General features: G+C 56.5%; 1 protein-coding gene across 12 annotated transcripts in view; it reads right to left on the minus strand.

Moving 5' to 3' along the window:
- The window catches only part of ARHGAP22 (Rho GTPase activating protein 22), a 189,838-nt gene that overhangs the window by 60,891 nt on the left and 105,484 nt on the right, over positions 1 to 23,463 (minus strand). The window contains exon 1 of one of the 12 annotated variants that reach the window (XM_051837521.3): positions 14,094 to 14,381. The exons of 9 other annotated variants lie outside the window; for them this stretch is intronic. In XM_051837521.3, the coding sequence (XP_051693481.1) occupies positions 14,094 to 14,145 (52 nt within the window). In that variant the 5' untranslated portion in view covers positions 14,146 to 14,381. Of the gene's footprint in view, positions 1 to 14,093; positions 14,382 to 23,463 lie in introns of those variants that run through there. 2 more of the 12 variants (XM_051837522.3, XM_089314155.1) reach the window with 2 other exon arrangements.

Below are 23,463 nucleotides of genomic sequence, written 5' to 3' on the forward strand. Positions count from 1 at the left end.
AGTCCTGGGGGCTCTGTGCCTCCACGAGCTGCCGATGCAGGCGGTGCTGTCCCAGAGCCTCCGTGACAGCTCTGTGGGCCCAGGACACCATCCGAAGGAAGTGGGCCACAAGCCCCAGCTGGTGCTAGGGGCTCTGCTGGGCCAGCCAGGTGCGCTGAGGGTACCAGATGGTGGAGAGGCTTGCGAGGGATGAGGGGAACCAAGAAGGACCAGGGGCACTGCCGCTGTACTAACTGGCCTGGAAGTATTTCTGCAGCTTGCAAACCCCCTCGCTGTTCCAGTGAGCGTGCCCAAACCTTGGCCATGCACAGAGCTCCCTAAGGTGGCAGGGTTGGGGTGACCGGGGAGCAGGTGCAGGGGGCCCAAGCAGCCCCTGATGGGCACCTCAGGCTGTGCACTCTCACATAGTAGCAGCCACTGTGACATCACTGACCGTGGCCTGGCGGGATCAAGTCACAAAAGCCAGAGCTGAGCCAGGGGTGGGGGTGGGGGGCACCTGCTCCCTCATGGCCCTGACTCATCATCACATCCTCTCCTGCTGCTGTTGCTGCTACTACTGAGCCCTGAAGACATCTGGGGAGGGGGCAAACAGGAGGCGGCTCCCAGGACAGGCTGCACCCCAGCTCGAGGAGGAACTCAGACCGAGGGCAGGCCCCATGCGTGACCGGTCCTCAGACAGGAACCCGACCTGGCTGAGGCCACAGGGAGGGGCTGCCAGTCAGCGCCTGTCCTCCGGCTCCTTCCACGTTGGACGTGGACAAGGGGGTACCACCCGGTCCTTCTGCTCGCAGGGTCATGAGCACAGGGCGCAGGCTGTTCCCCTCGGCTCGCTCTGGGAGTCTCCGTGGCTACCGGCCAAAGTGGATGCCTATGGAACAACCTTGCACGTGAGTGCGGATGAGGAGAGCGGGCTCTGGGGGCAGCAGGCCTGGGAGGGCATCCCGCTCTGCCCCTCCATGTCCTCATCAAGGGGAGACTGCTAACAGGATCCACTAGAGGATGCAAGGACTTCTCTTCCCTACAGTGACTAGGACAGGGCGTGACACACGGGAAGGGTTGCATGTGCTCTTATTCAAACACACACAACTGGGCCCACCAGAGCCAAATAACCATTCCCATTGTTGGGCATTTTCTCTGTGTGAGCAACCTCAAGCACAGAGGCCTATTTATTAGAAAGAGCAGGGGAGAGAGGGGGAGGGAGGGGGAGGGAGGGGGGTCTTCCATCTGCTGGTTCTCTCCCTGAATACCCACAACTGTTGGGACTGGGCTAGGCAGAAGGCAGGAGACCAGGACACCATCCAGGCCTCCCATGCAGGTGGCAGGAATCCAAAGGCTTGGGCCATCACCTGCTGCCTCTCAGGCGCACTGGCAGGAAGCTGGATGGGATGCGTGGAGTAGCTGGGACTCAGACCAGGTACTCCCTTTGGGGTGTGGGATGCAACGCCCTCCCCACAGAGGCCAGTTCAATTCTGCCCTTGAAACAACGTGATGAGGGGGCTGGTATCACAGTTTAGACAAAGCGATCCCCTGTTGGTTCAGAGATACGACCTGTCACTGGCGGGGGCTGCACAGGCAGGGGGTGGCAGAGCCAGAACCCAGGGCCCGGTGTGCTCACCTCCAAGCTCCTTGAGGTCCTGACATTTCACACTGCACCCTGGAGCTCAGGCCCTTGGGCACCCTTAGCTCACCTCCAAGCACCACTTAGCATCCAGGTACACTTAGGCAACAGGGACCAGTTCCCCACCTAGAGAAAACCTGAACACTTGCTTGCATGCCTTGGTATGAATCAGCTTCTCAAAAAAAAAAAAAAAAAAATCCCAACCCTGCAAGACCCTCAACTCCCTGGAAAAGTCCCTGTTACAGAGCTCTGACATCATCTGGCCCAGCCCTGAGCTCATTCTGCAAGGAGGGCCCTGTTTGCAGGCCCTCGGTCACAGATACTCAGCAATGCTTTAACATTACCCAAAGCTATGACACCAGCTGGGGCAAAGCACGCAGGGAAGTTGTGTGTGTGTGTGTGGTGGGGGGAGAGGTCCACAGGGAGCTTCCAAAGGCTCTGAGGTGTTCCTGGAGACCTGAGAGGCCACACAGGTGTGCAGGGCTGGGCCCACACACAGGACACGGCTAAGGGGTCTGCAGTCCCTCAGCTCTGGCTAATACTGAATTCCTGTCCAAGGAGGAAGCGAAGACTAAGGCAGAGTCACAAACTCCCTAAACAAGGAAGATGTGTGTGTGTGTACGTTTGTGTGTACATGTGTATGTGTGTGTGTGTGTCCTTCCTTCCCTCTCTCAGCAGAGGGTACAACACTTACTGGTTCAAAGCACTTACACAAATCCTCAGCTCGCCCTAAATGAACAAGGAGAGACTTCAGCGGCTGCTGTCCTACAGGAACACTGATTCTATACAGTCGGTCTGGAGGAATTACTGAACACACAGCTGCAACAACAAAAGCTGGAGAGGTGAAGCTGATTTGCAGAGTTGTACATCACGCACGATGTCCCGTTTTCAACAAAGATTACAATACAAACAGGAAATTGTGGCCCACACATGGGAAGAAGCCAGAAAACAGAGCTGACCTTGACTTATATGTTAGACTTAGTAGTCAAAGACTTTAAGGCAGTTACTGTAAATTTGCTCAAAAACTAAAGAAAACTAGGGCCCAAGGATTCAAGGCCCCTAACCTAAAGCTCCATTAGGCTGTAGCTACTCCAGGTTTCTTTGGATTCGTGGTATTGATAAGAGATAGATAGGCAGGAAGTTAGCTGAGGATTGCTGGGCTGAAGTCACAAGCCCCCATGTCATTCTGCCTTCCTCGTTGCCAATCAAAACACCCTCTTTCCCAGGATTCACTTGCTTCATCTGGGACCTGAGGGGAAGACGCCATGAAAATACAGATATTGAGCTCCACATGGGATTTATGGAGGGAATCATAAAATTCCCAGGCGGCTTCATGCATGTAGAGGCACCACCCCCCCTACACACCTCATAAAAGAGACCAACAGGGGCTGGTGCTGTGGTGCAGCAGGTTAAGCCATGGTCCACAGCACCGGATCCCATATGGGTGCTGGTTCAAGTCCCGGCTGCTCCACTTCTGATCCAGCTCCCTATTAATGCGCCTGGGAAAGCAGCAGAAGATGGCCCAAGTCCCTGGGCCCCTAAACTTACGTGGGAGACCCAGAAGAAGCTCCTGGCTCTGGGTATCAGCCTGGCACAGCCCTGGCCATTGTGGCCATTTAGGGGGTGCACCAGTGGATGGAAGACCTGTCTCTCTGTAACTCTGCCTTTCAAATAAATAAATCTTAAAAAGAAAAAAGAGGCCAACCAGGGGGAGAGACGCTCTTCCTCGGAAACGCAGGTGCAAAGGGATGTCAGGGGCCCTCTCTGCTTCCCCTCTCACACCTCCTTTCCCTTCTGGGCCAACCTTTCAACCCACTGCCCACACATGACAGCCACTTCTCTGTGTGGGGAACCCACGCTCAGGTGTGCGTGTTCACTTCCTCAACTTTTGGATGGAATTTACTTGACATATGTCAGCACTGAGGGTGCTTATCTGTGCATGACAAGAGCCTGGAATGAAAATTAATATCCCCCTCTGGGGCCAGTGCTGTGGCATAGCAGGTAAAGCCTCCACCTGCAGTGCCAGCATCCCCTATGGGTGCCAGTTTGTGTCCTGGCTGCTCCACTTCCGATTCAGTTCTCTGCAATGGCCTGGGAAAGCAGTAGAAGATGGCCCAAGTCCTTGGGGCCCTGCACCCACATGGGAGACCTGGAAGAAGTTCCTGGCTTTGGATCAGTGTAGCTCTGTCCGTTGTGGCCAACTAGGGAGTGAGCCAGCTGATGGAAGACACCTCTCTCTCTCTCTCTCTCTCTCTCTCTGCCTCTCCTTCTATGTGTAACTGACTTTCAAATAAATAAATATTTTTTAAAAAACCCTCACCCACATCATCACGATGACGTATCTCTGCATACCTTCATAATTCATCTGTGCTTTCCTGTTATCTTACTTACATCATACATAACTTGTATATCTTAAGATGACAAATAAAATTGAATATATTTATCATGTAAAAAAAGAATTAAAGTATGACAATGACATTGTACCAATTGGAGAATATCAGAAAGACAGAAATTATAAGAAGAACCAAACAGAACTTCTAGACTTTGAAAGTATGATAACTGAAATGAATGATTCGCTCTACAGGCTCAACGGCAACTTGAGCTGATGGAAGGGAAAGCAGGCTATCCAGTCTAAGGATCAGGATGGAGGAGGGGAGTAAACACAGCCTCAGAGACTGGCGGGTTCCATCCAAGGCCAATACACACATAACAGGAGTCCCAAAAGAAGAGGACAAGCAGAAGGGGTGGGACAGTTATATAAGGGAATGATGCCTGAAAACTTCCCAAATCTGTTAAAAAACATGAAAGAATCTCAATGAGCACACCCTTAAAGACAGTCACACCTACACACAGCAAAAGACAAAGAATCTGGAGATGCAAAAAAAAAAAAAATCATCACATACAAGGACGTCTCAGTAAAGCTAACGGTTGATTTGTAGTCAAAAAGCCATGGAAGCAGGAGGGCAGTAAGATGACAATTTTAAAATACTGAACGTGGGGGGGAAGACTATTAAATAAAGACTACAGAACCAGAAAATCCAGCCTTCAACAATCAAGAATAAATGAAGACATTCGCCAATAAGCAAAACAGTCGTTATCCTACAAAGATCCCAAGGGCGTCCCCTGGGAGGAGCCAACAGCAGTAGGTGGCACTCGGATCCACCGGGAGAAATAACGAGCACCGTACAGCGAGACTCGACCGAGGGTACATACACATGCGTTTCACAGTTTTTTCTATTTCAAAGCTAAGGGCATAAAGCAATACTCTTACAGCAGGATGGTGCTAAGGAGGTGGCCAGCATGGTAACAGCACAAGGAGGAGCTACACTGGAGAGAAGTTCTGCACACCAGTGACGTGACGGTAGTATCGCTCTGAGCTACGCTGGTTGCCATCAAGAGGCTAATTGTAACCCCCAGAAGAACCACTGAGAAAATGACAATGCCCCCAGAAAACTGGGAGGAAACGTAAGTGGTGTGCTAGGAAAGACGGGTCCTCACGAAAAGGAGGCGGCAATGGCAGACACAAACTGCAAGGTGTACAGAAAGAGGAGGGCAAATCACGTCCCTTATCAGCAATTACATTAAGTATAAATGATTCAAAAACCTCAACAGAAAGACAAAGATTGGCGAAGGGATTTTTAAAATGCGGAAGCTACCCAGACAAAAGAGACACGTTTAAATAAAAAAATAAATAAATAAATAAATAAATAAAAACCAGAAGTAGGTGGAATGTGAAATGATGGAAAAAGATATACCATGCAAACAATATCCAAAAGAGAGAGCTAGACCAGAAACAAGAATGTCAAACGTAACAGACTGTAAGACAAGGATCCTTGAGGCCAGAGGAAGAACTGTAGTCACAAAGCATCAAGTCAGGAGGGAGAGATAACAATCGTATGTGTTATATACATATATGTAGATATATATGTATTATACGATTATATGTATGTGTGTGTGTGTGTGTGCCCTTAACAACACAGCACCATAACTCATGAAGTAAACATGGACAGAACTGCAGGAAGACTCAGCAATCATCACTGGAGACTCCAATACTGAGACTTCAGCAACAGAACTAGGCAGGGACTCAACACGGAAACAAAACTCGCACACACAAGTAACCACGCACACTCTTGTGCAGGGCACACTTTTCCTCCAGTGCACATGGACCACGTTACAGGACGGCTCCTGGCTGGGCCCAAAGCAAGCTTTCAAAATGAGAAAGGGAGGCTGAAACAGGCTATGCAGGTATGTTAGCCAACTAGGAGCAATAAGACTGCAATCAATTTAAAAAAAAAAAAAAAAAGAAATTTGGGACAGTCACAAGCATGTGGAAGTTAGCTTACTGCTAAATGGCCAAAGAAGAAGTCACAGCAAAAATTAACAAAAATAGGCCAGTGCCGCAGCTCAATAGGCTAATCCTCCGCCTGCGGTGCCAGCACCCCAGGTTCTAGTCCCGGTTGCTCCTCTTCCAGTCCAGCTCTCTGCTGTGGCCAGGGAGTGCAGTGGAGGATGGCCCAAGTGCTTGGGCCCTGCACCCCATGGGAGACCAGGAGAAGCACTCCTGGCTTCGGATCAGCGCGGTGTGCTGGCTGCAGTGCGGCGGCCATTGGGGGGTGAACCAATGCAAAAGGAAGACCTTTCTCTGTTTCTCACTGTCCACTCTGCCTGTCAAAAAAAAAAAATTAACAAAAATAAGTGGAGAGACTACGGAACAAAATGACAACATGTTGAAACTTCTGGGAAGCTTGTAGCCGTCAAAGAGGAAAGATCTCAGATTCATAACCTGACACTTGAGAAACCAGGCAAGGAGCAAACCAGATCTAAGCAAACAGAAAAAAGGTTACTACAACTAGCGTGCAAGTAAAGATGAGAAAAGCAGTGGAAATCAACAACAAACGTGGGTTCTTTGTAAAGTTCACATTCGACAAACTTTAGCTAGACCAAGAAAGAAAAAGAAAAAGACTCAAATGACTAACATCGGGAGAACTTTCTAGAACCTACCAGAATGAAAAGAATTACATGGGAATAATGTGAACAACTGTACGTCTGTATGAAACAAATTCCTGCAAAGACACAAAACTACCACAGCTGCCTCAGGAAGAAATGGAAAATCAAAACAAAAATTATCAACTTCAACAGTCTCAAAATGGGAAATACAGGGCCAGAGGCTTCACTGGTGAACTCTTACAAGACACTGAAAGAATCAATGCCTAGTGTTCTTAAACTAGTCCCAAAAAAGTAAAAGCTAGCAATGAGAAAGTTCTGAGCCCCTGTATGCAGCTGGCGGACATCCCTACAAAAATGCACAAAAAGCCACATACTCCTCACCTGACAAACAGATAAACACAACGTATATGCAAATGATGGAGCGGTGCTGTTATAAAAGGACCAACCAAGATGTGGGGCGGACCTCCCAACACCGCTGAGTCACTCACAGAAGGCCACACTGGGAAGACAGCGGCGCCCAGGGGCTGCCTGGGCCTGCAGAACAAGGAGGGTGGGGACACAAATGCCCCAAATGGCCGGGCGCCACCTCACCGGGGCTGTCTGGGAGAAGGGCCCAGCAGGTCTGCCTGAGCCACCTGCACAGCTGGGGTCCCCGGGCTTGGATGCTCCCTATTTTGGTCCCAGACTCCCTGAAGCCCCCCCCCCCACCAGGTCCCCTACAGTTGCAAGGACCCACAAACAAGAGAAAATACACCACAGGTCTCTTCTTTCCCCCTTCCCTCTGAAACTCAGTCTCACTGCCTTCAGAGCCAAGGTCAGGGACGCTGGGCTTCCCCAGGACTGGTGCTCCGGGGCCTTAAGAGCCTGCCCTGCCCCCAACCCCCGTTCCTGGGCCAGTGGTGTTAACCTTGGCTGTGTGCTGACCTCTCCTTGTGCTCCAAGCCCCGCTCTCAGCTCCCCTGGCAACTCCCCACCCCCGCTGCATGTCTCCACGCAGGTGGGAGAAGGCGCTGAGGTCTTCTAACACCCCTTGCTGGAGCGCTGAGCGGTTCTGAGCTTCCTCAGAGAGCGATGTGAGGCCCAAGCTGCCAGGGATCCTAAACACCATGCAGTCTCGCCCATTTCCTCCTCCCTGGAAGTCACCGATGTTCCAGCAGAGAGTAAGGAGAGGAGCTAAGGCCATCCTGGGCTTTCTGAGAATGCTTGGGGATGGCATGCCCGCCCCTAATTACAGGCAAGAATGCAGAGGCTTGGACAGGTGACAACGCAGCCTGGCTAGGAGATGGGACCAAATCCTCTGAGGCCGGGTCCCTTTTTTAGGAAAAAAAAAAAAAGATCATTTAAAAGGCAGAGTGGCACAGAGAGACAGAGAGAGGGGTCTTCCATCCAGTGGTCTGTTCCTAAAATGCCTGCAACAGCCAAAGCTGGGTCAGACCTAAAGCCAAGAGCCTGGAACTCCATCCGGGTCTTCCACATGGATGTCAGGGACTCAAGCTCCTGGGCCATCATCTGCTGCCTTCCCAGGCGCGTGAGCTGTAGCTGGATCGGAAGCAGAGGAACCAGGACTCGAACTGGCGTTCCAACATGGGATGAGGGCATCCAAGCGGTGGCTTAACCTGCTGCGCCACAAAGCCCCGGTTCCCTTTTAGAAGAACCCACAGGACTGCTTCCCAGGACACTTGAATGGGGAAGAGGTGACAAAGAGGGACACTTCTCAGAAGTGCAGGGGGACTCGGGCCAACACCGAGCCACCAGCAGGCAGCCTTGGGGCTCCACGGCCCTGACATTCCCACACCCACACTCACGCCTGTCCACCACAGTCCACGGCCTTCAGGGCCAGGCCAGACAAGTGCTGCCACATTGCCGGGCCGGCACCAGCTTCACAGCCAGCAGAACACTGAGCCCATCATTGCCTTCAGGGAGCTCCCGGCTCAGCCGGTGAGGGCTCGGAGTCTGCAAAAACGACGCGCCTGCGCATTGACCCACGGCAGGAAGTGTTCACAGGAAAAACGCAGGCTGGGGACCCAGCGAGGCGGGCTGTGGTCTGAATGCCGGTCTCCCCCTCCAAATTCCTACACTGAACTTCCTCTCTAGGGTGATGCCGTGAGCGGGTGATGACGTCTCTGGCCCCACCGATGGCTGCGCTATGGGCCAGTGTCGCTTATGTAAGGCCGCCACAAAACACACCAAACACCAGAGGAAGGGTTTATCAGGGGAAACCCGACAGACTGGAGACAAGGGGCAAAGAAGGAAAAAAAGGGAGAAGAGAGTGTAAGAGAGCGATCAAGAGAGCGAGTGAGTGAGCGAGCCACCTGTTCAGGAGCAGGTCCTGTTAGACCTTTGTGGGGTGGGGGCAGGGAAGTAGGAGCAGCGAATCCCATTAGGATGGGGGCGGAGCTGACATGGGCGGTTGGGCCTTGGGGCCACCTGGCTTCCAGCAATGGCGGCGGGTGCTAGAGCCTAGGATGGTGTCCAGGGTGTAGATCACCATGGGTAAGACTGCCCATTTCACTAACAGTTTAGTCTTTATCCCAGGTTCTTGCCCTCATGGAGATAAGAGTGCAAAGCAGAGGCATACACACACAGTGCATGAGAGCAGATTTGAGAGAGAGAGAGACAGCGAGGTACCTGTGTGGGCGACAGAGTTGCCTTTAAGGAGGGAGGCGGGGGAGGTGCTTGAAGAAGCCAAGGGCAGAAGAAGGACCCCCCCCCTTACCAGTCTTTTAGGAGATAGGGGTGGTGCCCTAATTAGATATGCCTGGGGCTTTGTGGGAGCTTCATGGCTGCGCCTCCACATGGGGTTTAACTTCCACATGGCCACCACGACGTCCCCTCCTTCCTGGTCCCGGACGAGGCCCAGGTGCCTCCTGGGAAAGTGGGTGTACTGGATTGACAGGTGAGGGGCTGGAGCTGCAATGCAGGGCTGGCAGCCCCCCTTCTACCTAATCTTCTGGCCTCGTTCCCCCACATGGATCTCAGTGCCCTCGGAGGGAGGCTGAAGGCAGCCGGGCTGCCTGGCCACCATGCAAGGACACACAGGAGGCACTGGCCATGAGAACAGGCCCTCGCCAGACGCCCAGTGTTCTCACACCCTGGTCTGGGGCTTCCCAGCCTGGGGCGCCAGGGCCAGAGAAGGGGCAAGGCGACTTCAAGGTGGAGGGAACCCAGGAGGATGAAAGGAAATAAACCAGGCCATGCCGGCATGAAGATGAGGAGTGAGGGGAAGGTGGAGACACACACAGCCACCTGCGGACAGCACCAGGGGTTCACTGTCAAGGTCACAGGAGGACGCAGGGGAGCGGGTGACGCAAACACGCTGCTCTGGCTGCTGGAGGACCGACCCAGCAGGAGGGGTCCCTGTGGGAGGACCTCCCAGGAGGCCGCTGCGGTGAGCAGGGACAGGGCGCGGCGGGGCTGAGACCAGAGTGTTGGCACGGAGCAGAGGGACTCATGGGTATCCAGGAAACCGAACTGGCAGGACCTGGTGATGGCAAATGGGAGGGAAAGAGCGAGAGCTGGGACTTAGCCTGGGCCAGTGTGAAGCCCAGGCCACTCTCAGAGCCATCCAGTGGGCCAGAGGGAGGCCTGACCCGGGGAGAGGCCTGGAGGCGGAGTGTGCAGCAGACTGAGAAGGGCCAGGGTGAACCTGCGCTGACCAGCTGGGAAACCAGCAGAGATGACAGCATGATGCCAGAGGGCGCAGGGTGGTAGTGGGGGACAATGGCCTGGGAGTGGGGCAGGGCAGGGCAGGACCATGGGAGCCAGGACTCAAAACTTAGCCATCAGACCCCTGGGGCAGAGCGAAGCCGATTTCACAGCATAAAGGGAAGAAGAGCAGGTCCAGCAGACCCAGGCTGCGCAGGGTCAGCCCAGGAGGCGGAGCTCAGAGTGCCAGGACTGCGCACCTGCCCCAGCACAGGCGGCCTCTGCACAGCCGAAGCTGAAGAGGGTGCTAGGGTTGAGTGGGGAAGGACCAGATGGATGGCTCCTGGGGTGCTGGGGTGGGGGAACTCGAGGGGCAGGGCTTGTGGAGCACACAGGGAAAGATTTGTTTGTTTAAAAGGTGAAGAGACAGAGAGAGAGAGCAAGCGAGCGATTGAGTGCTTCCATCTGCTGGTTCACTCCCCAAATGGCAGCAAGAGCAGATAAGGGCCAGGCCAAAGCAGGAGCCAGGAACTCCACCCAGGTCTCTTATGTGGGTGGCAGGGGCCCAAGTACCTGGGCCATTTTCTGCTGCCTCCCCAGGTGCATTAGCAGGGAGCTGGATCGGAAGCGGAGCAGCCAGGGCTTGAACTGGCACTCCAATATGGGAGGCCAGTGTTGCAAGTGGCAACTTAACCTGCTCCACCACAAGCTGGCCATTTGGTTTTTAAAATGCAAAGTCTAAGGAGCGATTCCCACAGGTGTCTAGGCCAGCAGGAGTGCCCCAGGGAGCAGAAAGGAGGGTGTGAGCATCGGGGGAGAAGGGGACATGACGCGGGGCAGGATGGGTCCTTATCCCGCAGTTAGGGTGCGGAGCCGAGAGACCCAGAGGCCAAGAGGAGCAAGTGGCAGCGTGGGATGAGCGTGCCTCAGGGTCTGGGGGGCCCCCAGGCTGCCCTCGCCCCCTCCTTGGCCTGGAACTACAGCTGTCTCCGTGCTGGGCTCCAGCACCACAGCCCGACCCTGGACAACAACGTGGAGGCAATGAAACACGCTACCCAGTGAGGATGGGGCCCTCTGCTTTTAGGGGAGCTGGACTCTATTCTCCAAACCCCTTGCTGCTCATCAGCCTTCCGGCTTCTCAGGGAGTTCCTGGAACCCACGAATGCGCCACTCGCAAAGCTCCGCCCTGCACAGAACGCTGCGCGTGGCTCACCATCAAGCACACCCTCACCAAGGGCCCCAGCCCTGCTCCCAGGCTCGCCACGCCCACACCTGGCTGCAGCTTCCCAGCCGGCAGGAAAGCAGGTGGCACCTGGATGAAGAGCCAGGCCCTGCATTTCACGGGCAGGGTGAGGACACGCACGAACGCGATTCCGGTGCCGCCTTCATGAGCCCACACGTGATTGGAGCTTTTCCGCCTCACCAAGGACAACATGCCAAAGTATGGTGTCATCACACTTTGGATTAGGAAACACCCAAGAATGAAACCAGCGAGAATGGCTGTGGCCTTTAACCCAAATGACATCCGTGACCAAGGACCCGCTTCTGGTTTGGAGAGTCAGGCGAGCCTCGGCTCAATGCGTGACACACAGAACCCCTGGGAACAGCCACACCACAACGTCACTGTAGCTGTGACGCCTGAATCACCTCCTGTGCAAAACAGCAAGTTGCAAGCGGTGTCTAAACCTACACAAGTACTTCCAAAAGCTCCTGGAAATGCGGAATTAAAAGCTAAGTTTATCTTGCTGCAAATGCCCAGGTGCTTTTTAGAGTTGATCTTTATTTATTAATAAGGCAGAGTGGCACAGATATGGAGAAAGAGATCTTCCATCTGCGAGTTCACTCCCCCAGTGGCTGTAACAGCCAGGGCTGGGCCAGGCTGAAGCCAGGAGCCCAGAACTCCACCCAGGTCTCCCCTGTAGGTGGCAGGGGCCCTAGTTCTTGGGCCATCTGCTGCTTTCCCAGGAGCATTAGCAGGGAGCTGGACTGGAAGCAGAATGGGACAGCGGGGACTTGAACTGGTGCGCCGATATGGGATATGTCCTGGCAGGGATATGTCCTGGCAGGAGCCCCCATGCCTGGCTCTTTCATGAGAGGCATTTTCCGTGAACTCTTGGAAACCCCCTCCTAGACACAGATTTCAAACGTTTTGTGTCAACATGAACTTGTCCTCTGATTCCGCTTTCCAGGAGCTTTTCAAAGCGCCCTTGTGTGACGCGTGCTGCGGATGCTCTGTGAAGCCGGTTGCCGGACAAGATTCCAGAACTGCCCCCGCATGAAAAGCCCTGCAGTGACCGCTTTCTAAGTTTGACAACCAAAGCATCACAGGGCTTGCGGTGGGCAGAGGTCCCCGAGCGTCTGCCACCCAGCCCGACAGCTCCCGGGATCGAGCCTGCAATCTCATCTTGTATACACCTGCCTTCCTTGGAAGGGAGACTCTACGGCCTGCTGGGTCCGCCCCTCCCTCTGCCCCAGACCTGGCCAGCTTCCCTCATTTCCAAGGGCTTGAGGAATCCTATTGGCACATCAGACTGGACCCGGCTTCCAGGCGGGGTGGCCCGCTGTCCCCTGGGGGACACCCGCCCCAGACCAGGCCTGTTGCTCACCTGCTGGGTGTAGCCAGCAGTGGGCCCCAGGCGACATCCCTCCCCCTGGGAGATGTCTCTGGCTCCCTCCTGGGAGCTGCTTAACTTCCCTAGTCAAGGTCTCATAGGCTTTTGCTTCTGGGACAAAGGTTACACTCCCTGCCTTGTTTACTGCCCAGGGGTCAGGAAAGACCAAAGCCTCCGGTGACATCCCTCCAGCTGTGGGCTCAGGCTGCTTGGTGGGGGCGGGGGAGCAAGCTTGCACTGTAGCCCTGGCTGCTGCAGCCACAGGCTGGCTCCCAGCCCTGCCCCTCCAAGCCAGAACCTCCACGTGGGGGGTTAATTTTTCCCCCCTCTTTAAAATGAAGCAACTAAGAACCCTGCAACCCTTCGCACCCCGCTCTGGGTTTTGGCTGCAACGCGGCTGGACCACAGATGAACAGATGAACCGGGCATCTTTTGTCTCAGCTCCCCAGGCTCCTGGTTAGCGCCATTTAATTATTCCGCAGGTGGAACGCTACCTGGAACCCTATGTGAAATGAACCTGCCCATCACTCACACCTGCACAAGATCCGCCCAGCCTCTCGGCACATTCCAGAATAGATTCTGGGAAGACGGACCGACGCCGGAGCAGGTCGGCGCGCAGCCCCAAGCCTGGCGGGCAGCAGAGCATTGGGGGCGCGCTGCAAGCTGCTGGCGCTCCGCAAGGCTCCGCACGGTGCGTCAGGGGTTAAGTGGGGCCGGCCCCAGCCCGGAGGGAGGCCGGACCGCAGGCGGCCGCCCACGTCCAGAGCGTGCTGCCGGGCTTTGGGCCCTCTCCAAGCCTACTGCATTCCACAGCAGCTCCGCGCGCGGAGTTTTGGAAAACTCTTGAGTCAGGGCCCCTCCGTCCAAGCCCGTGCCAGAGGCGGCAGAGATGAATGAACGGCCTCTCTCCGAACGGTTAAGCCGCAGAGGCGGCACGGGACCCGCGGGCGCCGGCGCGGGGCTCCCCCGCCCCAGCCGTGGACCTGGCGGACCTGCAGCCGCGTCTCCCCCCACGCCGCCCCCACATCCACTCCCGGCCCCATAGGGCGGGTGCTGCCCTCGCGCCTCCGTCCCTGCCGCCCCAAGGCCAGCCCCCGCGCCTAGCGCCCGGGAAACGCCACCCCTCCAAAGTTGGGAGGTGGGGGACTCCGGGGAGCCGCAGCCACACCTGAGCGCTTCCCACGCGGACGCAGGTGCGGCGGGGCTGGCGGGCAGCCCGGGGAGCCCGGGGAGCGCTCCCGAGCCGCAGCGCACGTGCGCGTCCGAGTTACCTTTGGGCGCTCGCAGGTGTCCCCTCCAGCCCTTGCAGCAGCACAGCCCCATGGCAGCCGCGCGCGGCTCCGCACCCGGGGTCCCGCCCGCGGGCAATGCCCGGCCCGGCGCGGGACCGCCGCGCTCCCCGGCACTCACGCTCCGCAGCCGCCGCCGCCCCGCGCCGCGGACATCGCGGCCTCCGGGCAGACCCTGCTAATCAATAGGAGAACGCGCAGATCGCGCCGGCCGCGCCGCCTGCCCGCTTTTATCTCGGCGCGCCGGGGCGGCCCCGCGCCGGCTCCCTGCCCTCACGGGCGCCCTCCCCGCGGCCCGTTAGCCTCGGGGCGCCGAGGCGCGCGCTTGCCCGGGTGCCCGCCAGGGGGCGCTGCGCGGACCGGAGCTGCCGGCTCCTCGCCCCGGGGGCCCGCCGCGGGGTGCGGGTGCGCGCAGGGAAGCCGAGGGGGCCCCCCCGGCCTTGCGGAGAGAGCGCTGCGCTCCCGCCGCCGGGGCACCGCAGAAGCCGTCCCCTCCTGGCTGCCCAGCCGGCGCGGCTCTGAGCCATACAGGAGCAGGAAAAGAGGGTGCTTACTGGGAGGCCCCCCAAACCTGGCTGGGACTTTGGCGGGGAATCGCTTATCCCCCTCAGGGGAGCTGTTTGAACTCTCCAGAAGTGAGGGCAGTGGCGCCATGTCTGATGACACCCAGTACACATGGACGGTTTTGGGGCTGTGAAGTTATGGGGACCTCCTGCCTCAGTTTCCCCATGCACGCTACAGAGTGATAGAATCCGCTTAATTGGCTCCTTGTGAGTGGAAGGCAGCGAAAAGCAGCTGGTGTGTGTTGCTAAGGGTTCTGCAGGTGGGTATCGTTACCATCAGCATCACCTGTGTCAGGTGCTGGGGCGATCGGGGTGAAGCGCGCTCTCAGCCTGAGGGTGTATGGAGCACTCTGGCTTTGGAAGGTCCCAGGAGAGCTGCCTGATGCAAACTAGAACTGCTAAACCCTGGGGATTCCCTGTTGGGGTGTGCACCCCAATCCGTTTCCCAGCTTGCATCTGCCAACCGCTGGAACCCGCCTCCCACCCCCCACCCCGGAATGCTCACCAAATATCGGACCTCTGTGCCCTCCAAAGAAGGGAGACAGAAAAGGCGGGAGCTAGGAAACCAGGTGTGATCTGTGATCGCCTCTGGGGAGGATAGGTTCACGTAGGCATGTTCGTGTGTGTGCACACGCATGTGCATGTGTGAAGAATGGAGTCGAGTCTCTTGGCACATAGGAAGGCATATGGGAGTTACTATTGTGTAACTGAAGGGAGCAATCAAATGAGAGCAATTGGATTCGGAAGCGTCTGGCACACAGTAGGGTTCTTAATGCAAGGTTCTTTCCCTTCCCTGCGGTTCCTAGGATCTGTTCCGGCTCCCAAGCAGGACGGTGGGCAACCTCTGACTGCCTTGGCTTGGCTGGGTTTTTCTCCCCTTGTCCCAGTCCCCAGCACCACCCCTCACCACTGTTGGGGAACAGAGGGGCCAAGGCGGGAAGGCAGAGGCTGCCCCAGGCTCCTTGGGGCTGAGCTCCAGAGAGGAGCTAAACCCGGGGCGGGGGGGGGGGGGGGGGGCGCAGGGAGAGGGGTTAGGAAAGAATGGCTCAGAGCCGGGAAGAGGTTTTCCCAGGAGTTAAGTCTTCGTTCAAAGAAGAGATTAACAACAGCCGGGCAGCTTTTTTTTTTTTTTTTTTGCCTCTCTCTCCTTTAACTCCCCAGACAGACCAGAGTGAGGCTCCTCCTCCGGGAGAGACGGGCTGTCCAGCAGCCACTGCCGACGGGTAAAAGATGTTTTCACTTTCTGATGAGAGAGAGAGAGAGAGAGAGACACGGAGAGAGAGGAGCCAGGGAGACCTGACTTCTGCCTGCTGCCAAGTCATTGTAAACAGCGTTAGCACCAGGCAAGGCCACTCCGTCACAGCAGGCTTAATGAGGCCCCAGGAATTCCAGGCTGGAGCTCAGCTGCATTCAGGGAGAGCATCGGCCGGCCGGGGAGCGGGGAGCGAGCCCCCGGGGGATTGTCCAACAGCCAAGTCCTACATTTGGAAAGCAAGATTTAAAAGAAAGCAGCGCAGCGGCCATTGTGGGCGCTTGTTTATCTTGCTAAGAGGAAGTAGCAAGGCAGGACGGTTTCAAACGAGCCTATTATAGAGGGTCAGTGTCCCCATTGAACCGTTCAAACATATTTTTGGGATACTCGACTTTTCAAAGTCGCTGTAAATGTCAACTCCCGGGGCAGCTCAGCAGACAAATGGGAAGGCAAGAGCTGCTGGTGCAGTCGCCTTGGGCTCTGCACACTTTTAATTCCTGATGACACGCTGTCCTCTTGGAGGGTTCCAGCGGTGGGTTTCGTCCTCAGAGAGGGAGGAAGATGACACTGGCTAGGTGCTTCCCACCAGCAGCTGGGCTACTCACTGGGTATTACCCCAGTTACTCACAGGGCAAGCCTGGGGAGAGATGCCATTGGACTTCATCCACAGAGGGAGAATCCAGTTCAGGGATGTAGAGAGACTTGCCCAACACCAATGAGGCGAAAGCAGAGCCCAAGAGGGGTGGGTGGGTGGATGGACAGACAGGTGGGAGGATGGGCGCATGGGTGCATAAGTAGCTGTGATACAGGGGACCTAGGTGGGGAGTTCAGTAGGACTAAGTGAGCTCAGAGATTTCCCCAAAATTTCTGTCTCAACTCCACCCCCTTGCATGTCAATCTAGTGCTCCCACATTCCCATGATGCACCTGCATCTCTCCCAGGACTGGGAAGGAGGAGACACCATGATGGACGCATGGAAACTAAACTCCATCCACATGGAGATGCCATCAACCTCCCATGAAACCGCAGGCACACTAGACCCTCGCGAATTCCACCCCTCTGTATATTCAGTTAGGATAGTATCCCGACCCCATGCCCGATCCGGGATCGCTGCATGTGGGAATAGCCTTTTATTGCCCCATTTGGCCTCTTATCTTGCTTTCTCCCAGGCTCCATCTCCTTGTGGGCAACTTTCTGGCCCTCTCACAGGGAGCTTTTCTCCAGGTGGGGTTACCTGCACTCACACTTAAATGTCGCTCTGTCTCTTTAAATAAATACTGCTCTTACGCATGCACCTTACTCCTGTCTCTGCTTTGAATTCTTACCTCACTTGAGGGCAAGAACTTGGAATAAAATCCAGGAAGCATATTCCTATAACAATTGGCTAGACAGATGGACGAACAAATGGATTGAAGGATGGATAGATGGGCCGGTGTATGGAGAAGTGAACTGAGGTAGTTGGACAAATGGATGGGTGGGTGGACATATGGAGAAGTGGATGGATGGATGGATGAATGAATGGATGGATGGATGTGTGGATGGATGGATGGATGGATGGATGGACGTGTGGATAGGTGAATACAGGACCGCAGGGTAGGTGGTTGAACAGTTGGGTAGGTAGAGGGATGGCCGGATTTTCGTAGGAGACTCCGGGTCTGATCTACAGAGCCCCTCCGCAGGAGTCTGGATTGTGATCTCAAGGCGTGAACTCAGCCCTGGGTAGCTCAGAAAATGGGCCTTCCCACCTTAGCCACAGGTGTAGCCTCGGCGAGCTAGTCATGCCTGCCTTCATTTATCTACTCATCGTGTACAGACAATGACGGAACACAACCAAACACCCACGGTCCAGGGGCCGAGCTCTGGGGAGACTGGGAGGGTGCCCTGGGAGCTGAGGGCAGACGGAGACCCAGTCTGTTGAGAGTGAAAAGGAGAGCTCTGTGGATGTCGGGACTTTGAGATGAGAGCGCCCAAGGGGCTATGAAGCTGGCTGCCCTGTGACATGCTTCCCCCACATCAAGTGGCAGGAGTGACCCTGGGCCAGCTCTGAGGCCCAGAAAGGCAGGCAGCTTCTGTGTCTGCCTTCGGCGGAAGCCACTCCCTTGTGAATGGTGTAACCACCCTGCAGGAGCCACGGGGAGACAGAGGGCCAGGTCAGCAAGTGCATGGAGGAAGGTGATGTGATGACATGGAGCGGAGAGGAGCTGCCCCTGCTGAGCCCAGTCCACCAAGGCACAAACGACTGGGCGTGGTTCTGTTCCAACAAAACCTTCTTGTTTTTGTTTTTGGTTTTTTTTTTTTTTTTTTTTTTTTGACAGGCAGAGTGGACAGTGAGAGAGAGAGACAGAGAGAAAGGTCTTCCTTTGCCATTGGTTCACCCTCCAATGGCCGCCGCAGCCGGCACACTGCGCTGATCCGAAGGCAGGAGCCAGGTACTTCTCCTGGTCTCCCAGGGGGTGCAGGGCCCAAGCACTTGGGCCATCCTCCACTGCACTCCCAGGCCACAGCAGAGAGCTGGCCTGGAAGAGGGGCAACCGGGACAGAATCCGGCGCCCTGACCGGGACTAGAACCCGGTGTGCCGGCGCCGCTAGGCGGAGGATTAGCCTAGTGAGCCGCGGCGCCGGCCCAACAAAACCTTCTGTGCACAAGCAGACGTGGCCTACAGACCACACGTGCAGTGTCTCCCAAGAACCCCAGAGCGTCTGGCAAATTGTTTCCTCGGCAGTGGAGAAGCACTTGGCTCAGAGAAACAGGAGGTGGGAATTCTGTGCGAGATGTCTGGGTGACAGCCTGGGCGGCCAGCAGCTGTGTGAGCTGGGCAGTGTGACCCTCCCGTGGGAGCAGGCTGGGAGGGCAGTGCCCACTCCTCAGGGAGGGGCGGGGGGCAGGGCCCCAGGGCTGCCCGGCCTGGGCCCAGGGCCCCTCAGCTTCAGTGGATGCTGGTCAGGGCAGGAATGTGTCTGTAGCTCCAAATTCCCACAGAGGGAGACAAGGGGAATCGTTGCAGAGAAATTCCTGGGCCACATTTTTCTGACCGTTCATGTGGCCTGAAGCCATTGAACTTGGCCAGACTGCCGGGGGAGGACTTTACAGAGTCCATTGTCTACCCCCCCCAGGCCGCCCCATCCCTACCCCCACCTGCTCTCTCTGCCTTTCTTTCTTTCTCTCTTTCTTTCTCTCTTTCTTTCTCTCCTTCCTTCCTTCCTTCCTTGCTTCCTTTCTCTCTCTCTCTCTCTCTCTCTCTCTCTCTCTTTCTTTCTTTCTCTTTCCTCCCCACCCCCAGGAGAAGTGCAGCCTGGGAAGGAACAGGAGGACCAGCTCCACGAGGAGGCAGGGCACTTGCTACAGGGGTGAGGAGTGGGCGGGGTCCTGGCTGCCTGAGGGAGTCACCTGGTGAAGACAGTAACACACACTGAGCACCTACTATGTGCTGAGCATTCTACATATACAAGCTCAGAATCCCTCCAAGAACCCTAACATAATCCCATTGTACAGATCGGGAAGACTAAGGCGCTGAGTGGTTCGGTGACATTGCTGGTGAGCCATCATGGGGAAGTGGCAGCCACAGGCTTGGACGGGATTGGTCCAGGGTGCCTCTCATCTTCAGTCCATGTGCTCCTGTCGGCTCAGCATCTTGTTCGGGGAGATTTGCCGTGGTGCCATTGCTCTGTGGTTACAGCAAATTTCGCTCTGCGCACCTGTGACAGCTCCCAGTGAGCCCATCACCGCAGGAGAGGAGCCCGTTTCCCTCCAGCCAGGCCCACCTGCTGCTTTGTCTGCTGAGCTGAGGACGCGGCCCTGCGAACTGGGGGCCCACTGGCGCTCCAGGAGCTGCCCCAGGAGCTGCCCGCACTGCCAGCCGCCCAGCCAGCCTTTGCAGTGTGCCAGGCCCCGAGTGGTGGTGTGTGACCCACAGGACGCGTTGCTGACAGGGACAACCCTGAGACTGGTGAGACGGCACGTGAGAGTTAGCAAACTGACGCCTGCTGCTCTAACAAACCACCTCCCCCCCGCCCCCCGCCTCGGATCTCAGTGGCTGTGCCCTGTAGGGATGCTTCCTTAGGCGGCCGTCCAGTACAGGCCAGCATGGAAGGGGGGGTGGGGGGGCTGCTCGTGCGGTCCCTCCGGGCCCGGGCTCCTCCTAGCACCTCGGCGTGCTCCTCTGGCTCCTCGGCATCGGCTGAGATGCAGGAGGAAGGAGCAGGGGATGTGATGCCTTCGCCTTTCTTAGCAGAGCCACAGCCAGGCATGTCGGGGGCTGGAGGGGTCCACTGCGGGAGGGACCGGCGCGCCTGCGCTCGCTGCTGCCACCTAGCGGCGCAGGGAGAAAGACGCACGACAGCCCGGTGCAGGTGTCCCGGTGAAAGCCATTCCCTCCCGATGTCCTTATCTGTAAGGATGGCGGGCATGGGATGGCTCCCCCCAACAAGCCAGCTTTTTATAAAGACTTTTAAATTTCTTTTTAATTTTAATGGAGAGAGAGAGAGAGCCCATCTGCAGGTTCACGCCACAGTACCTTGCAACAGCCAGGTGTGCCGAGGCCAGCAGCCAGGCACATCAGCAGGAACCTGGGTCATCGTAGCTGGGATCTGACCTGGCACTCCAGTATGGGATGCTGGCTTTGCAAGTGGCAGCTTAACCTGCCGCACCACAAGCAGAGCGCCTCCCCGGGGAGGGAGAGGGCTGCCACGGCTCCCCAGGTCCTCAGCCACAAGATCCCTTGTGCTGGGGGGCAAGTCTGCCAGCTCCTAAGCCTCCCACACCCCCATCTCCAGGGCTGAGTTGGCCGCAGATGGCCGGGTCAGGTGCAGTTCTAATGCTGCATAGCTTCTGAGACTGCCAGGGCCCCCTCCCGCTGCCACGGGCACTCCCTCAGCCCCCTGAGGCCGCTGTGCTTCCTGCAGCCAGGCGTGGTCAGGCCAACAGACTGCTGAGCTCAAAGTCCCAAGGCTGTGGACTCTCGCAACCCAGGGAGGGCCCTGGAAATCAGTTCTGTGGGCCTCGGCCGTATGGTAAAGGCAGGGGTGGAACCGCATGAACACGCCAGAAGGGACAGCACTGTTTCAGGGAAGCCTTGCTACAGCTTGCGCCTGGGCCCCCCACGCAGCACAATGTTAATTTCTTATCACACTGCATCCATGGAGCCCTCTCACCTCCTCTGCAACACTTGAGTCTCCCTCCTAAATCCACCCTCTCCTCCTCCCCCAACTTCCCAGCCCATCGCCTCTCTTCAGTAAGCCCCAAGAGCGTGCAATCTTAGCCAAACCACTCAAAAACACAGAAATAAAGCCCACCACCCCCGGGCCACAAAAGGCCCTGTTCTGCACTAACCCCAGGCCTCCGGCTGCTCCCCAGGCATGCATTTGCATATCCAAGACAGCCACTTAAGTGGCCCTTCACGGGACAAAGATCAGCTTCTGTCCCTGGAGAACTCTGGTCTCCGCATTCCTTCAGCGCCAGGCTTGCTGGCGGCTGTGGTGGGGGCTGGTCTCACAGCCCTGGCACACAGTGGGCGGGGCTTTCTCTGCCCCTCCCCCCCCCGGGGCATTGTGATGCCTTCAACAATCACCTGTGCACTTTCCCTCCCCATGCGTGGCATGGGAAATGGGCAAGAGCCCCCTGCCCGGCAGCCCCCTGCCCTGCACAGAGCTGTGAGCGCGTGCAGAGGGCTGGTCGTTCCCACGTGAGGAAGTTTCCCCTGTTCCCCACATTTCTGCTCCGCCCCAAGCCCGGCGGGAAAGGCCGAGCTCCCCAGGAGACTGAGCAGAGCAGCTCGCCCAAATCCCCCAAATCCGGGAGAAGCAACAGCTTCCTTGGTAGGAAGCCACTCGGTGGGTGGGAGTTTGTGCCGGCAGCTCTGGCAAACCCACACCCGTCCCGGAGTTCAGACTCTGGTATCACTGGTGGCCCCACTCGCACTGACCTGACCTTGGAGTCCAAGGCCAGACCCTCAAGCTGGATCAGAAGTGGAGCAGCTGGGACAGTCACCTGGCCGGCGATGTGGCGCAGCGGGTTAAGCTACTGCCTGTGCTGCTGGCGCCCTGCCAACGCACCCAGGAGAGCAACAGAAGAAGGCCCAGGTGGTTGGGCCTGTGCACCCACGTGAGAGACCTGGGTGAAGCTCCTGGCTCCTGGCTTTGGACTGGCCCAGCCCTGACCATTGCAGCCACCTGGGGAGTGAACAAATGGATGGAATGTCTCTCTCCATCTCTCCCTCTTTCTGTAACTCTGTGTTTCAGATAAATCAATAAATGTTTTTTAAAAAATAGAAATGTAGGGAATAAATACCTGCTCTATTTTTGTTTTTTTTTTTAAGATTATTTATTTATTTGAAAGACAGAGTTACAGAGACGCAGAAGCAGAGAGAGAGAGAGAGAGAGAGAGAGAGAGAGGGAGAGATTTCCCACCAGCTGGTTCACTCCTCAAATGGCTACAATGGCCAGAGCTGGGCTGATCTGAAGCCGGAAGCCAGGAGCCTCTTCTGGGCCTCCCATCCAGTGCAGGGGCTCAAGGACTTGGGCCATTTTCTACTGCTTTCCCAGGCCATAGCAGAGAGCTGGGTCGGAAGTGGAGCAGCCAGGACTTGAACCCACATGAGATGCCGGCACTGCAGGCGGCAGCTCTACCCGCTGTGCCACAGCGCCAGCCCCAACACCCGCCCTCTTACACGGTATTGTGCTTGGGTGTGCTGCATCTGCGGATGCCACACTGTCACTAGAGGGAATGCTCACAGAGCCAGGTACTGTGCTGAACCGGCTGCGCTGTGCCCCTTTTACAGAGGAGGAGGCTGAGGTTTAAGGGGCTGTGTGATCACTCTGGACCCCGCACCTGGGAAGAGGCTGGGCCAGAGCCAAGCGCCTCACCCTTGACCGTGACCCTGCGTGTCAGATGACAGGGTGTGTGTGTGTGTGTGTGTGTGTATGACAAGATGTGGCAAACACACAGCGGCCATCCTTTCCTGGGCACCTTGGTCTTTGAGGGGTTTTAAAAACGACTCATATGAGGACCCTATAGAGAGCAGGTGGCTAAGAGGAAGAGAGAGAGCAGGAGGAGAGGGGAGGGCAATCAGGAGTGACAGGGATGCTGACCAACTGGAGAGCTCTCAAGTTCTGTTTGCAGAGGGCAGCGGTAATTTAGCTCCTGCCGATTAATTGTATGGAGAAAGCAGGCCCAAATTTACCATCCAGAAATCTGCCCTTTTTCTGGGTGTGTGTGTGTAAAATCTTTTGCTTTTAAAAATAGATCACAGCCAAACAAAATATATTTGTGGGCCGGAACCCCCCAGGGACGGTCGGCCCGGGTTTGCCGCCCAGCTTGCAGCCTGAGCAGTAGACGCCTCTCCTTGCCACCACACTCACTCTCAGCACTCCTGGCTGGCTGCACCTGCCAAGCCCACTGGGAGGGCCAGGCACCAGGCTGCGAGTACACAAACGCCGTTCCCCCTTTCGGGAGCCCCGCGTCCAGGCATGGGGCGCCTGGATGTCGCTCTGCTCCCAGGGAGGCATTGCTTCTCAAGGTCTCCTGTGCACACACATCATG

Source organism: Oryctolagus cuniculus, chromosome 15 (assembly GCF_051225735.1).
Source record: "Oryctolagus cuniculus isolate XC-2025 breed Fujian yellow rabbit chromosome 15, ASM5122573v1, whole genome shotgun sequence".
Lineage (NCBI taxonomy): Eukaryota > Metazoa > Chordata > Mammalia > Lagomorpha > Leporidae > Oryctolagus > Oryctolagus cuniculus.